This window comes from Podarcis pityusensis (genome assembly GCF_964106645.2).
Source record: "Podarcis pityusensis genome assembly, chromosome: 5".
NCBI classification, from domain to species: domain Eukaryota; kingdom Metazoa; phylum Chordata; class Lepidosauria; order Squamata; family Lacertidae; genus Podarcis; species Podarcis pityusensis.
Window position 1 is genome coordinate 69457801 of NC_138032.1, and position 13808 is coordinate 69471608.

A 13808-nucleotide genomic window follows, 5' to 3' on the forward strand; every position below is an offset into this window, starting at 1 on the left:
CTCGCCTTCCAATCTGTAATCCAGTTTCTAAAGTATATATTAAACTTTATATCCATACATTGCAAGGAGTTAAGACTTGTCTAATGACAATACATGGCAAGGCGGAGGGGGGAAAGGTCAGAGCTATTCACAAGTACTTCCTCCAGTGGTTGAGACACCACCTTCATAGAAAACTATGCCTCTACTGGGCACAAATTCTATAGCTCTGTTCACTAGGGTCTTCCCTTTAAGCATGGAACTGGAGTATGTCACTTCTGGTAAGGGGTTACCAGGTCGCATATTGTTTCAAGAACAATTCCATTAGCATTCCTTGAATGTAACATCCAACAGGAGAACTCTAGGTGGTCAATACTGGAGATTCAAATAATGTAGTAACTGATCGGTTAAAGTCAAGTGTGTTTGCATGACCACTGTAGTTTGACATGGTTCTCTACACCTCCTTGGCCACACAGTCATAGGCACGGTGGCCTGGGGAGATATTTACAGATTGAAAAGCTTCTGTAAAATCAAAAGGCTTCACAGAGACAAGATTAAAAGAGAAATCAATGACGATGCTATATGCAGCCATTTTTGGTGAAGACACTGCAAATAGGTCAAGAATTACAAGTATTCTATAAGTGGAAAGAGAGCCTTATTGATCCTGATCAGACTTCTTGTTATGCTTTTCAGGAATAGTTTACTGTTGCACGCTTCTTTCTAATGATGGTTCAGCTTAAACTACCCTGGGAGTACCCCAACTGTATTAAGCTTTACAGGTCAGATGCATCAACCGGTGTAATTTAAGTGTACCATGTTAGCAATACATTCTCTTCCTCTTGCTGGCAGAGAAAGTGTAAATTCTCCTGTCTTTACAGCTGCATTACATGCTTCAGTGGAATCCATTAAGTGTTTGGGTAAATAGCAACACATTTTGACATGCCCGAGCGCTGAGTGAATGTGGCAAAACTCAGAAGTTTTTTTTAAAAAAAACAAAAAACGATTTTCACGCCACCGGCACAAAAAACTGGAAATTCAAACTATAAATGGTTATGTTAAGGACTTATTTCCCTTTCAAAGATTTTGATGCAGAGACAAAAGGTGCTAGATCACAGGAACTAACCATCAAGTTAACCTACTCAAGTCCTAGCAACAGAGTGCACCTTTCAGCAGAAAAAGTGCCTATGGCACAAAAAAGAGTTCTTCTGGTGTTTTGCTATTTTGCATTTCATCTTCTGTAACAAAATTTAGCACACAAGTCATCTCAAGAGTTTTCAGACTCTGAGCCACCAATCTCTTGCATCAATCAGTGAAATACACTGCCAGCGAGCACTAAAATAATTTCACCTAAAGCCCCATCATACTCCTTTAAAGGAGGCTGATGTCTACTTGTGGTTTCTTTAAAATGGAAAATGAAGATGTCTAGGCAAGTAATGAAATTTCAAACACAAGCTCTGTTGAATATAAAAGAAACAGGGTTAGTTTACATTAACAGCATTATGATATGCATTTGGTGGAAAAATTTAATGCTACAGTAACCCAACAAAATAAACTCATGATTTCTACTGCATTTTTTTCCAGCAGTTGCCTGCAATGTAGAACAAACCATATCACAAGCCTGAAACAACTGTTCCACTGCTACTGCAGAGAAGGGGGATAAGAAGACTGCCGACAAAGGAAGTGGTGGTAACTTTGAGAGGTGGGCTAAGGTGATTAACCGCATTTCAGACTCCTATGCATAATGACATGGAAAGCTAGAACAAGTGTGTCTGCATGTGCGTTCCATTTCCCTCCCCAACTAAAACCCCTGTAAATTAAAGAAAACAAATCATTGCACAAGTCAGTCCCAATAGCACCATCTTCATGATCAAACAGTGTGACAGCACAACCATCTTACAGGGCAACTGAGCCCATCTTTCTGTTCACTAAGAATTATTAATATCATGATAGCTGGTTCAGTAATTTGGGATCTCTCTATCTAAATAACATTTAAATAGATTAATAAAAACCCTATCGAATTCTGGCCCAAACAAGATGAATGCTAACTTAAGAAATCTAAAGGGACACCGTTTACATTAAACACTTTCTTTAAAAAATAGAATTGCTTTTTCCAAAGTCAATTGGCCACAGTGGTGAGACAGGTTCTCTTTTCCAGCCATTCAGAGCGCTGTGTGCAGTTTTGCGTTCCAACTCACCAGCCCCATTGTAACTGAAAGCCATGGTTTCCATGGGAAACAATGGCAACTGGAGTGACAACAATCTGCACCAGTGTGTAGAATGTTATCTCCCAGACAAAGGGAAAAGAATTGTGTCACCACTGTGATATTGGGTAAGTGAAGACAGGAGTCTCTCGGTCATTGCCAGTATGCGGTTGGAGAGCCTTCCATGTTCTAATAGAAAAGTCCATAAGGAAGCTGTGAACAGGATCAGTCCAGGAGTAGATTTCTCTCCAAGTATCAGTCAATATACTGCGATAGCCAGCGAAAACCTTCACCGTAGCCTTGCCTCTTCAGTACACTGCACATGAACACTTCCATGGGACGTGTGTTCAAGTCCTTCTGTGGCACATTCCCCTAGAGTCAAACAAGAATTCATTCACAGAGACTCAGTTGTGGAATTCTTAAAACAGTAAAAGAGTTACGCATGGCTTCAAACACAAACAAAACTTTCTTAAAAATTAGGGGTAGGGAACTTCTGAGCTGCAGGCCAATCATGGTGCACTGGGGTTTAAATTTGGCCTGCAATGCCATTTTTTAAAAACCCACCCACCTGCCAATCAACTGACAACACTCCAACAGGGCGGGTGGGTGTGATCACCTGAGGGGCAACGTTTGATTCTATGTCGGCTGTGTGCACAAGTTCCCCTGTTGGGAACTGATGTGTACAGCCAAATCAGCAGGATTTAACTCACCCTCATCAGCTGGTGAGTAGGGTAAATCCCTCCCCAGTTTGGCATGCAGTCTGGTGCAGCCAAAGCTCAGTGTAGGGCTGTCTGAAACCCCTTTTGCAAATAGCTGAGCTATATTTAATTGTAAACATTTTAAATTGTAAATTTCACAAATATATAAAATTGTATTTTTGAATTTTTGACTGAAATGGTATTTTTGAATTTTTGACTGAAACATAGTATGCAGTACATAAATGCAAGAAACAAAAATAAAATTTGCTGTATATCCATAGAGGTCAGGTGAGCATGAACATATGCATCACATTTTAAAATCTCAGTATATGTATCAGCCAGCAATGTTCTTGTGTTTTTTATGTACAGTCTATGTAAAAATAAATGGAACCCAACTGGACAACAAAAATGGCAATATTAAGAAATCGCCGTATGCAAAATTCAATCTCCTAAGGCATTACTGTTGACCTGAAAGTTGCTATTCTCCAATAAAGGAACTTCAAATGGAGACACCCACGTATATATGTATCCTCCCACTGAAGGTAACATTTCATGCATCTGATGAAGTAGACCAGAAAAGCTTATGACACAATAAATCTATTAGTCTTTAAAGTGTCAGGAAATTTTGTTGTTCATCTCTTTTTGGGGAACCCAGGGGTTCACATACTATACAAGTTTGGTCATTTCTGACTGCACATAGGAGAAAGAATTCCAAAAAGGAGCAAATATACCAAATAAAGCTATTCTACGAAAGTGAGTTCTTGCAGTTCTCCTTGACCAATTGTACTTCTATTATAGCTTTGACTAAAACTAGCCTTTTACTTAACAAATTGCCTGGTAGCCATTGGTGACCAGGAATTACATGGTGAGCGAGGGGGCTAGTGGAGAGGGAGGGATCTCTTGTTTTCCTCTTCTGCTAGAGCTCTTTGTTTCTGCACTGGCTGAGGAAGAAAGGCAGTCAGCCTGTTTGGTAGAAGGCAATTTTCCCCACTAGAATTTTAAGAAGTTTCTCCCCTTCCTGGGCTAGCACAGAAACACAGGCTACTAACCTCTTTAGTAGGCTAGTAAAACTACTAATATTTGCATCACACACAGATGTACTGAAAGCCTGTTATCTGTCGTTTTTCAGTATTTTAAAAGCCATTAGAACTTCAGATTTCAAGACTTGGATCTTGAAATACCACTCTACTGAGAGAGCTTTTAAAAGGATATCAGTCTTGCAATACGGTATATCAATTTTCTTATTTTTATGACCAGCTTTGGCTTCTTACCTTTCCTGTGGTCTGCCCATAAAGCCCAAAAATCTCTCGCAGCTTTTCCTCACTGATAGCTTCTGGTCTGTCAATTTTGTTACCCAAGATAAGAATTGGCACATTTGATATTGTTTCATCAGTCATTAGTGCCTAATAGGAAAAAGAGAATTACATGTGCGTCATAACATATCTGCAGCAATGATTCTCAATAAATCCCAAACAGTTTCTTGTCTATTATCATACATAAAATCTTTGCACTACTGTACAAAGTGAGGCATCATGGTAGTTGCACTTGACTTACAGTGAAGTCCGACAGAAGCTTATTGAAAAGTATGTTCAGGCCTAAAACTGTTTCTAGAACTTAGATGCTTTAACTACTACTGCCTTGTTTTCATTCTCCACTTTATATTTATTAGATTTTTCTCATTATGACACCTCTTCTCTTTCACACAGTCTTAAGATCCAATTTTTCAGGTGACAGAAAGGAAGAGAGATTCTATACAGGCTCCAACTGGCTATGTAAAACTGGGGGGAAGCTACATACATTAAGCTCCACTTTGGACTCCAAAAGACGTGCATGATCTGCGCAGTCCACTAAAAAGACAATCCCATTAATCGCTGGTAGATAATTCTTCCAAACACGCCGAGCTAAAAGGGAAAGAAAAGCATTTTTATAAAGGTAACACAGCCACCAGCTGCAATACCCAAGAAGGGCAGAATTTTGGTCACGAGTGTTTCTCGACACATTTTCAAATTCCAGCTTGCCATTATAATCAAAGTCAGAACGTCACTAGTAGCTACTGCATGTGCTTATCTTTTCCCCTGCAGTGCAGGGGATGGACTAGATGACCCTTGGGGCGCCTTAATTCCTTTATTTCTATGGCAAGCGCTCACTTCACACCTATGCTCAGTAATTTAAAAAGTATACATTATGTGAACTAGCTTCAAAATTTCAGTACTTCCACATTTTCAGGGCCATTTCTTGAGGCCAACTTGTTCTGCTTTAAAAACCCAGCTACATTTTATCTCCATGTGGTTGTTTCTACAAGAGATCTGTTTCCGTAAGGAGGATTAGAACGGCTATTAGCCACAATAACTATGTTCCACCTCCTCTACTGAAGGCAGTACCCCTGCGGATACTCAGGTCCCGTTTGCAAGCATCCTGAGGCATCTGGTTAGCATGTGTGAGCACAGGATGCTGGACTAGATGGGCTTTTGGACTGACTTAGCTGTGAGGTTCTTTTCATGGTGGATGTTGCTATAACATAAAGTATTACGATATCCCCAGAGCAATCAAAAATTGTATTTTTTAAAAAATATACAGACTTGGCTTGTATAAAAATGTGTTGTTTCAAACACCCCCCCCCCCCCACAAAGGGAAGTGTGGAGTAAAGACCCAAAGGTTTATTTTGGGTGTGTGGGAGTGGTGAAAGGGCACTCTTCGTTTCAAGTGTCCCCTCCCCCCCTTTGAGAACAGGAGTTGTCATATCATTCCAGATCATGCAAGTGTGGAGCCAAGAGGGAAAAGTATGGTTTGAGGAGAAAAGCATAGCAACAAGAGCTCCACAAACTCTAGCTTGTGATTCAAAATTCATGTAACAATAAACCGACAGCGAGGAAAAAACAACATAAATTGATGGGTTGCCATGCCAAGTAAATTTGGACTTTGGCGGGGGGCGGTCACCATACCAAAAAGGTTGAGAACCATGATGGCATCATCATGACCAGCTAATTAAAACTCCCAGTTAATAATTTGCTACGTCAAAATAACCAACACCAAGACAGAAACACTTATCAATCGCGAATCACAAGACGGGAAATGTTGCTTTTACCTTGTTCATGGCCACCGAGATCAAAAGTTGTGAAAGTCATTCCTGCAATTGTCAGTTCTTCTGATGCTGCAGCAAAGAAGGAAAATATTTTATGAACTCCGGTACTGGTTGGTTGTACTGTTTCTCTCACATATAAAAATGCCTGCATCTAAGAGAAGCCATTCAGGACAAACCAGACTTTAAAAGCATGGATGGCTAACCTGCTGCCATCCAGATGCAGTCCAATGACAACAGCAGCAGTTCCCATCATCCCAGGCCATTGGCTGTTTGTGGCTGAGGAGCTGGACTCTAGCAATGACTGAAGGGCTAAGACCCTAGCCTTAAAGCACCACCTAAGTCTAAAATTACCTCTTAAACTTTCAAATTCTTCAAATGACATGGAATTATTTTTAATTCTAGCTTATAAAAATTTACCAGGTATAATGTGCATTTAATGACACAGTCCCCTATAATCTCTTACTAGTTTTTTATAAAATTATTAATCGTTACAAAAGGTATTAGGCTTATAAGCCTTACTTTTCAAGGCAATGATAACTGCTATTCTACAACTTTTTTAAAACATACATGCCAGGCTCTAAGCCAGGCATAGCCAAACTTGGCCCTCCAGCTGTTTTGGGACTACAGCTCCCACCATCCTTAGCTAACAGGACCAGTGGTCAGGGATGATGGGAATTGTAGTCCCAAAACAGCTGGAGGGCCAAGTTTGGCCATGCCTGCTCTAAGTAGTCTAGTAACATACAGTAGCATTTTTTTTAAAAAAATGACCTTAATAGATAACACCACCCAAAGCTATGAAAAGCTTACTTGGATGCAGGGTAGGCACATGTTGACCCAACCTGTCGTCCTTAAGCATGTGCAGAAGAGTGGTTTTGCCTGCATTATCCAAACCCAAGAAAACTAACTTTCCAGACTTCTTGTATAATCCTGAAGAACAGAAAAGCAGCATGTTAAAAAATGGAATAAGATCACTGGATCAAAGTAAGCTGTATAATTAGAATAAATGGATCTTGAAAACTGTATCTTGAATATCCATGCTACCTTGGGCACATTAACAGATGCTTTTCTACAGAGAATTGCCAGTGCTACTAGTGGAAGAAGGGAGCATTTGTGGAAGGGCTGAGGTTTCTAACTTGTACAGTATTGAAATTAAGACAGACTACTTCTTCTTAGGTACTGTACAAAGTAGAAGTCTTTTGTTTTCATTGGGTGTTGCTGCTTGCCCCTCTTACCCAGGTTTCTGTGCCCTTTAGTCTCCTAGAATTGTAAGCTATGATGTCTCCACCCTTTCTTTGTAATTGTACAATTACTTCCATATAGACTCCAATACATCTGATGAAGTTAGCCAAGAGGGAAAAGGGGAGAAGGATCATAGCTCAGTACAACACATGCTTTAAATACGGAAGATCTCAGATTCAATCCTTGGCATCTCCTGGTGGGGATAGGACAGTTTCCTTTCTTAAAATCAGAAGAGCTGCAGCCTATCAACTAGAGATGGGACTGCAAAGTAGCAGAGGAGGGTTAGGGGAGTGTGTAGAATTTTGGCACTGTACAGGGTGCTGCTGAAATTTGAGACCCACTGTAGGTAGCCAGTTTTAAGAAATTAAAAATTAGCAAGGTCTCTAGGGCAAATGAGTAAAATGACACATTCAGAATTAGAAAAGTCAGAGGGGTGAAAATGGCATCAGATAATGTGCCACCACATCTCAGTTCCTAGTAGCAGAATGTGTGAAAACCAGCAGTTCAGATGTTAACACTAAGCCCAAGAGAACTGTTCATAGGTGAACATTTGAAGCCTTACCTAGAAACTGCAGAACACTGCTGAAGCCATTGTAGATCCATTCAAATATGAATGACATTGTGGGAGTTCAATTGCCTAGGAGGAAAAATAAAAGCAATTGTTTGTGAATTTTGGCTATATACAAGAACATTTCAGCTATCATAATTTCCTATGAACTAGAAAGTTGCCATTTAAGAGGGACCAGCAGAAAAACAAAACTGTGTGGTAGCTATGAAGATAGCAGGAACAAATCAACACTTCCTCCCTCAAACAGGGAATATAAGCTAAACAGTTTGCACAATGGCTCCTATGTTTTCAACTGACTCTCTGTACCAGCATATTTGATATGCATAGCAGGTTACTCTAACCCCATATGAAGTCAAGTTCTATTCTTAGTAGAAATGTTACGAGGTGTCTTCCCGAAGCTTCCAAATATATATTACTTCTTATGCAAGACTTTGAGTGACAGCCCCACAAATCACAAAAAGAAAATATAGAAGAGAAATTAAATTGATTTCTCTTGGTTGGGAGCCTTTCATTTCAGATTTATGCACCAAAACAAGTCTTTAGGGGCCTTTGTAAAGGGCTAACAAGTGCCCCAACTACCATATAGCTGCGGATCCCCTGCCTTGTCACTGCATATGGTGAACACAAATAAAGGTTCTCCTTCTGCAGCTAGTGTGTTTAGGGAACACTCAAGTAAGCAAGGTACATAAGCCACTGGCATCCATTTCTCTCAGAATACAATAGAAGAATGCATGGATACACATTCATCTTAACTGAGGGTGGGAAAAGTTGTTCCTTGCTTCAGTATGGACCACAGCAGGTGAACCATGCTCCATAAAACACACAATAACACTCACTATGCTCACAAATGTTCTTACAAAAAGTACCCATGGATACCAATATTAAGGCCGTTTAATTGGTGCTCAGACCACATCTTCTTCGGTTCATCTAATTCCAAATGGATAACTTTTAAACTTCTAATGTATTTATAAATTCAAAAGCATGGAATCCAAATGTTACAACAAAACTGCTGCTTGAATTACAAGAGGGAGTGGAATGCAAAGCAAAGGCTACAGAGCTAAAATTGGGAGGGGGTTAGGGTGGGGACATTTTCCTCATAAATTTGAACACTGAACAAGTTACCCACCAACTTTTCTGTCTAAAGTCTAGCATTACCAGATAATAATCCTTCCTTATTTCAACACAGCTACACAAATAGGATACTATGAATTCCAAGCTTAATCAGTCAGCGCTCAGCCCCATAAACAGACTGATGCCAAGAAAGGGTTCTGAAGTCTGAACCAGTTGACATTCCTGCATTGTAGGGGACTGGCCTAGATGACCCTTGGGTTCCCTTCCAACTTCTGTGATTCTGACAACAAAACTATTGTCAGCACTTACAGAGTGCCATTTGCCGTTACTACTAATAAAGTAAATGAACTTCCATGATTTCTAGGATAGAGGGCATGAATTCCAGAAAGGCTTATGGCTCAAAACATTTTGGTTATTTTAAAAGTTAGCTGTCAAACTATTCAGTTACCATGGGGGGGGGGGAGTATTTTTAACACAAATTTACAAAGGTTACAGCAGTGTTTCCCATACCTGTGTCTCCAGCAGTTTTTGGACTACCAATTCCCATCATCCCTGACCACTGGTCCTGCCAGCTAGGGATGATGGAAGTTGTAGTCCAAAAACTGCTGGTGACCCAAGTTTGGAAATTAACCCTGGGTTACAATACACTCCCAAGAAATGAACAGCACCACTCATCCCTTCATCAAAGCTCACATAAAATCCAAATGCCAAGTCTGGGTTGCTATCTTTTCCCCCTACCCCTTGTGACTAACCAGAGTACATAACAACCAGAAACCCAACGGGTGAACAGAATTCACTTGCCAAGAATTGGGAGCCTCCTATATATTTCTTTAAGGAACGAAAGTGCCTATGAGCGAAGGGATAAAGGTGGCAATCCTACAGAGAGCAAACTGCCTTAGGGCGAAGCCAAAACTAAGGATGAGTAGCGGGTGGGCGGAATATACTGCTAGCAGTTCCGGCTATTCAAACCAACTGCAACCTTACAACCCAAGCCAGCAACTAGTTGGAGGACAACCAGGGTGGCAAGCCGTGCCTCTCCCTCCTGCCCCCCACAAAAAAAATGCACAGGTGTCACTCTCATTCTCAAGAGACCGACACAGATTGCCATTTTTTGTGTGGGCGGGGGAGAGAGAGGTCACTACTCCACTCGTGCTTTCCAGCCCCGATTTTACAACACCGGTTTAGCATTACAACACCATTATTAGTATTAATACCCCACCTACCCTTTTTGTTTTTGAGGAGGGGAAGGATGGAAGTGAGAAAGGTGGGCTGTCAGCAGCTGAGCCTTGGGGACTTCGGGGACCCCAAAAATAAATAAACTAAAGGAGAACGACGGAGAGAGTTGAGGAGGAAGGAGTTGAGGAGAGAGAGAGAAAAAAGAAAGAAAGAAAGAAAGGAAGGAAGGAGAGGGAGGCAATCCCGGCAAGCCACGTAAGAGAAGGAAAAGGCTCTCTAGCTAAGGCCGAGAGAGAGAGAAAGAGAGAAATGGTGAGCCGGTGCCGAGAGGTCAATGGACAGACGGATAGAGACACAGGCACAAGCACACATCCATTATATTATAATTATAATATATAATATAATGTATAATAAATTTAATATAAAATATAATTATAAATTATCCGGGGGGGGGGGGGAGAGAGAGAGAGAGAGAGAGAAAAAAGAGCGGCTCCCTCCGGCTTCGGCCTCCTCAGACCACTCCTCCCCGCCCCCACCTCGCCTGCGTGTCACTTGCTCGCTTCCCTCCCTCCCTCCGTCTCGGCCGCTCAGCCGCCCGCCGGCCCAGGCCCAACGCCCATCCCGCGCCGCAGTCCCCGCGTTCCCCCGCGGCCTCCCTTCGCCCAGCGGCGGCTCCCTGTTACCGGACTGGGCGGCAGCAGCAGCAGCCTCGACCAACGACGGCAGCAAGCGGCTCCGACGGCTCCCCCTCACCCCTCCGCTCTCGCTCCTCAGCCGCCAGCGACACGCCGGAACTACGTAGCATCTCCTCCCTTCTCAGCGGCAGAGGCTACTTCCGGTGAGGGGGAAATGGGGCGGAGCTGGGGCGGAAGGCGGAGACGCCGCCGCCGCGGGGCCCTGCGCGCTACGTGTCATGCGAGAGACGCAGTGACGTCAAGGATGGAGGCTCCGCCCACCGGGCCTCCAAGGCTACGGGTCCTAGAATGGCAGCGTTCGAAGGGATCCCCGTGGTCATCTAGCCCAGCCCCTGCAATGCAGGAAACTCCACATCCCGTCCAATGTCTGGGGGCGGCGGCGGGGAAATAACATCCCATCCAATATGAAACCATATCGGGCTTTGCTAGCTGGGATAACTCAGTTGGCAGAACATGAGTCGCTTAATCTTACGAGGCGTGGGTTCAAGTTTTATGTCGGGCAAAAGATTCCAGCATTGCAGGGGTTGGACTAGATGACTCCTGGGGTCCCTTCCAACTCTATGATTCTATAATTCAGTTCGGCTGTCTATGAGAATGTGAGGAAGGTCCCTGCAGCTCAGTCACCCTTCCACTGCGGCATGCTGCTCTTGCGGTCGCCGCGCAGGTGGAAGCAGGGCATGAGCGCAGTAGCTGTCTTGCCCATTTGCGATCCCCACCCCAGCATTGGGTGTTTCCGAAGCTGGACGCAGCCACTGTGGCTAGGGGCCACTGACAGGCTTATCCTCAGTGAGTTTAAAGCCTGTTTTAAAGCCTTCCCACTTGGTGGCCATCGGTACCTCTTGCAGTAGCGGATTGCTCGATTTATGTGCTGTGTGAATTTCTGTTGTTTCCCTCAATCTTCCAATCTTAGAAGGCTGTGAATTCTCCATGAGAAAACCCAATATTCGATTAGAAAATAAAGATCTGAACCTTTCTCTCTCTTTTTTTGGCCTGGTCGATTATCTAGCATCCATCCATTTGCTTTTTGCAATGATCCTGCACTGTGCGTCTCAGGCCTCGCCAGCCTTCACACACACAGCAAATGCTGTTCTTTCACGTTCACTATCAAGTTCCACTCGAAAATGGATCTTTAACAGTATCAGGGCTTGGCCACACTTTTGCTTGTCCGAAGCCTAGAAAGCATGGGTCCGAGCAGTTTTGCCTTTGCCCTGCAGCTTACTCCCCCCCCCCCAAGCCAGGAAAAACTGCTTTTTAGCGCTAAACTGGGACAAACAGCAATCTGCAGAAAACCCAATTGCCATCTGTTATGATTCAGCACTAAACTGTAGGCTTTCCCATGAGAAAACGGTGGGACAAGATTTGGATGAGCTCTCACTCTACATTTGCTTAGGCAGAGGGCCTTCGTGGTAGTGATGCCCACCCTGTGGGAGGCCCTCCCATCATATGTTAAGGTGATGAGTAATTATATAACATTTGGGAAAGATCTGAAGGCAGCCCAGTATAGGGAAGCTTTTGAAGGCTTTACTATGTTTTTACATATGCTGGAGCAACCCAGTCAGATAGGTGGGGTACAAATTATTATTTTGAACTGCATTTCCCAGTTTAATGCCCATTCACCCACTTGAGAGATCCTTTGGAGTGCCTCACATCTCACCCCGACTCTAGGTCATTTATGAATTAGTGGAAAGTGAGAGCACCTTATACCAATGCTGGAGGGGTGTCAACTTTCTACATCCCTTGGTGGGAAGAAATGCCCATTTATTCCTACTCTTCCCATTCCTCAACCAGTTACTGATCTGCAAGAAAACACGGCTGTGGTGTCTTTCTCTCCCATCTCCACTGAGCTTGCCCTATGCCACTATTTACTTTTCTTTGGCCAGTTTAAGTCCTGCTTGCGTATGTTGTGTGTGTCAGGGGTGGGGAGAGGGGTAAAACAGGTTATGTTGCATCACAACTCCATTTCCCAGTCCTGCCCCCATTGCAACTTACACTACCAAAAATGCAGTTGTTAAACAAATTCACTCGCAGGAGTCAATGGAAGGGCAAAATAGTAGGCCCAGGAACAGATGGTAGGAGCCATACTTTAAAAATTAGGGTAAGGAAAGTACTCGAGATGTACTTTATCGCTTGAATTCTTTTATGAGACTTCAAGAACTTATTCTCTGTCAAGCGCTCAAAATGTTCCTTGCTAAGAGGACTGTCTGCTTCCCCACACAAGTATTCGTAATGATCCCAGTGAGAAAATCCATCGTCTTCAAACCTCACCTCATTACTGAAATTTTCACCGTCTTCAGTACAACAAAAGACATGTACCATAATGCCACAGCCATTACAATGCTGCTGCCAGGAGGGAAGCTTTGTTATCTTATTCCTAACTACACAAACAGCATTTTATTTGGAACAGAATAGTGTTCTGTCCAAATCAATAAAACAGATCTTTCAAAAACAGAAGGCACCTACGGCCTCAACAGAAGTTTTTATGTAACAAAAGACATGCTGTATTTTAACACCAAAACATGACCTCAAGGAAGTGCGTGGCAAATCCTTTTGAAGAATTTCAAGTTCTGCATAGAACAATCAGTACCAGTGCCATTGATGGACACACATTTCCAGAAACTCATTCCTATGAGAAAGTAGCCTCAAGTTCTGCATGAAGGGCCCTAGGCCCAGTGCAGGCTAACTGGCACTTCTAGTATAAAATGCAAGGCTGACACGCCAAAGTAGTCAACACCAAGCAAATTACAGCTTCCACCATAGAGAAGCAGGGATGGGGGCAACTGCCTGTCTGTCATAGTTCTGCTTCTCAGACAAAGCATTCACTCTCATTACAAGACAATCAAAGCTGCGTATCATTTTAGTATTGATATTGACTATAATTTTGCATGAAGTGAGCTTTCCAAATCATTTTACTATCAAGTAGAATATGCCAGTCTACTGCTGCCAACAAATGTAGCTTAGCTGGGGCCTGTGTGGTACATGTAAACCTGCCAGCACTGCCATCCAAATTATGGCAGCCCCACTCCCACCCTGTGCATATTCAGTGTTAAGAGCATAGGTGCACAGGCCGGAAACTCCACTCAGCATTAATGCTGCTAGGCTACC

General features: G+C 42.9%; 1 protein-coding gene across 2 annotated transcripts; it reads right to left on the bottom strand.

The window, feature by feature from the left end:
• Positions 1-1410: 1410 nt before the first annotated feature.
• Positions 1411-10852, bottom strand: SAR1A (secretion associated Ras related GTPase 1A). Of its 2 annotated transcripts, none has more exons than XM_081004785.1 (7): positions 10695-10852; positions 7759-7833; positions 6765-6884; positions 5961-6026; positions 4673-4776; positions 4147-4278; positions 1411-2549 (listed from the first exon to the last, which is right to left on the bottom strand). In XM_081004785.1, the coding sequence occupies exons 2-7, from the start codon at positions 7814-7816 to the stop codon at positions 2433-2435; spliced, it is 597 nt and encodes a 198-aa protein (XP_080860911.1). In that variant the 5' UTR covers positions 7817-7833; positions 10695-10852; the 3' UTR covers positions 1411-2432. The 2 variants fall into 2 exon arrangements, with proteins under 2 accessions (XP_080860911.1, XP_080860912.1); XM_081004786.1 differs by lacking the exon at positions 10695-10852 and adding an exon at positions 10059-10327.
• Positions 10853-13808: the final 2956 nt, after the last annotated feature.

Bases quoted from the DNA above. Each gene is read 5' to 3' on its own strand.
- SAR1A (XM_081004785.1), bottom strand. From the start codon at position 7,816: ATGTCATTCATATTTGAATGGATCTACAATGGCTTCAGCAGTGTTCTG. The intron at 4,777-5,960 runs GTAAAAGCAACA...TTTCCCTTTTAG, and splicing joins TCTCGGTGGCCATGAACAAG to CTCGGCGTGTTTGGAAGAAT. The intron at 2,550-4,146 runs GTAAGAAGCCAA...GTTTGACTCTAG, and splicing joins ATGGGCAGACCACAGGAAAG to GGGAATGTGCCACAGAAGGA.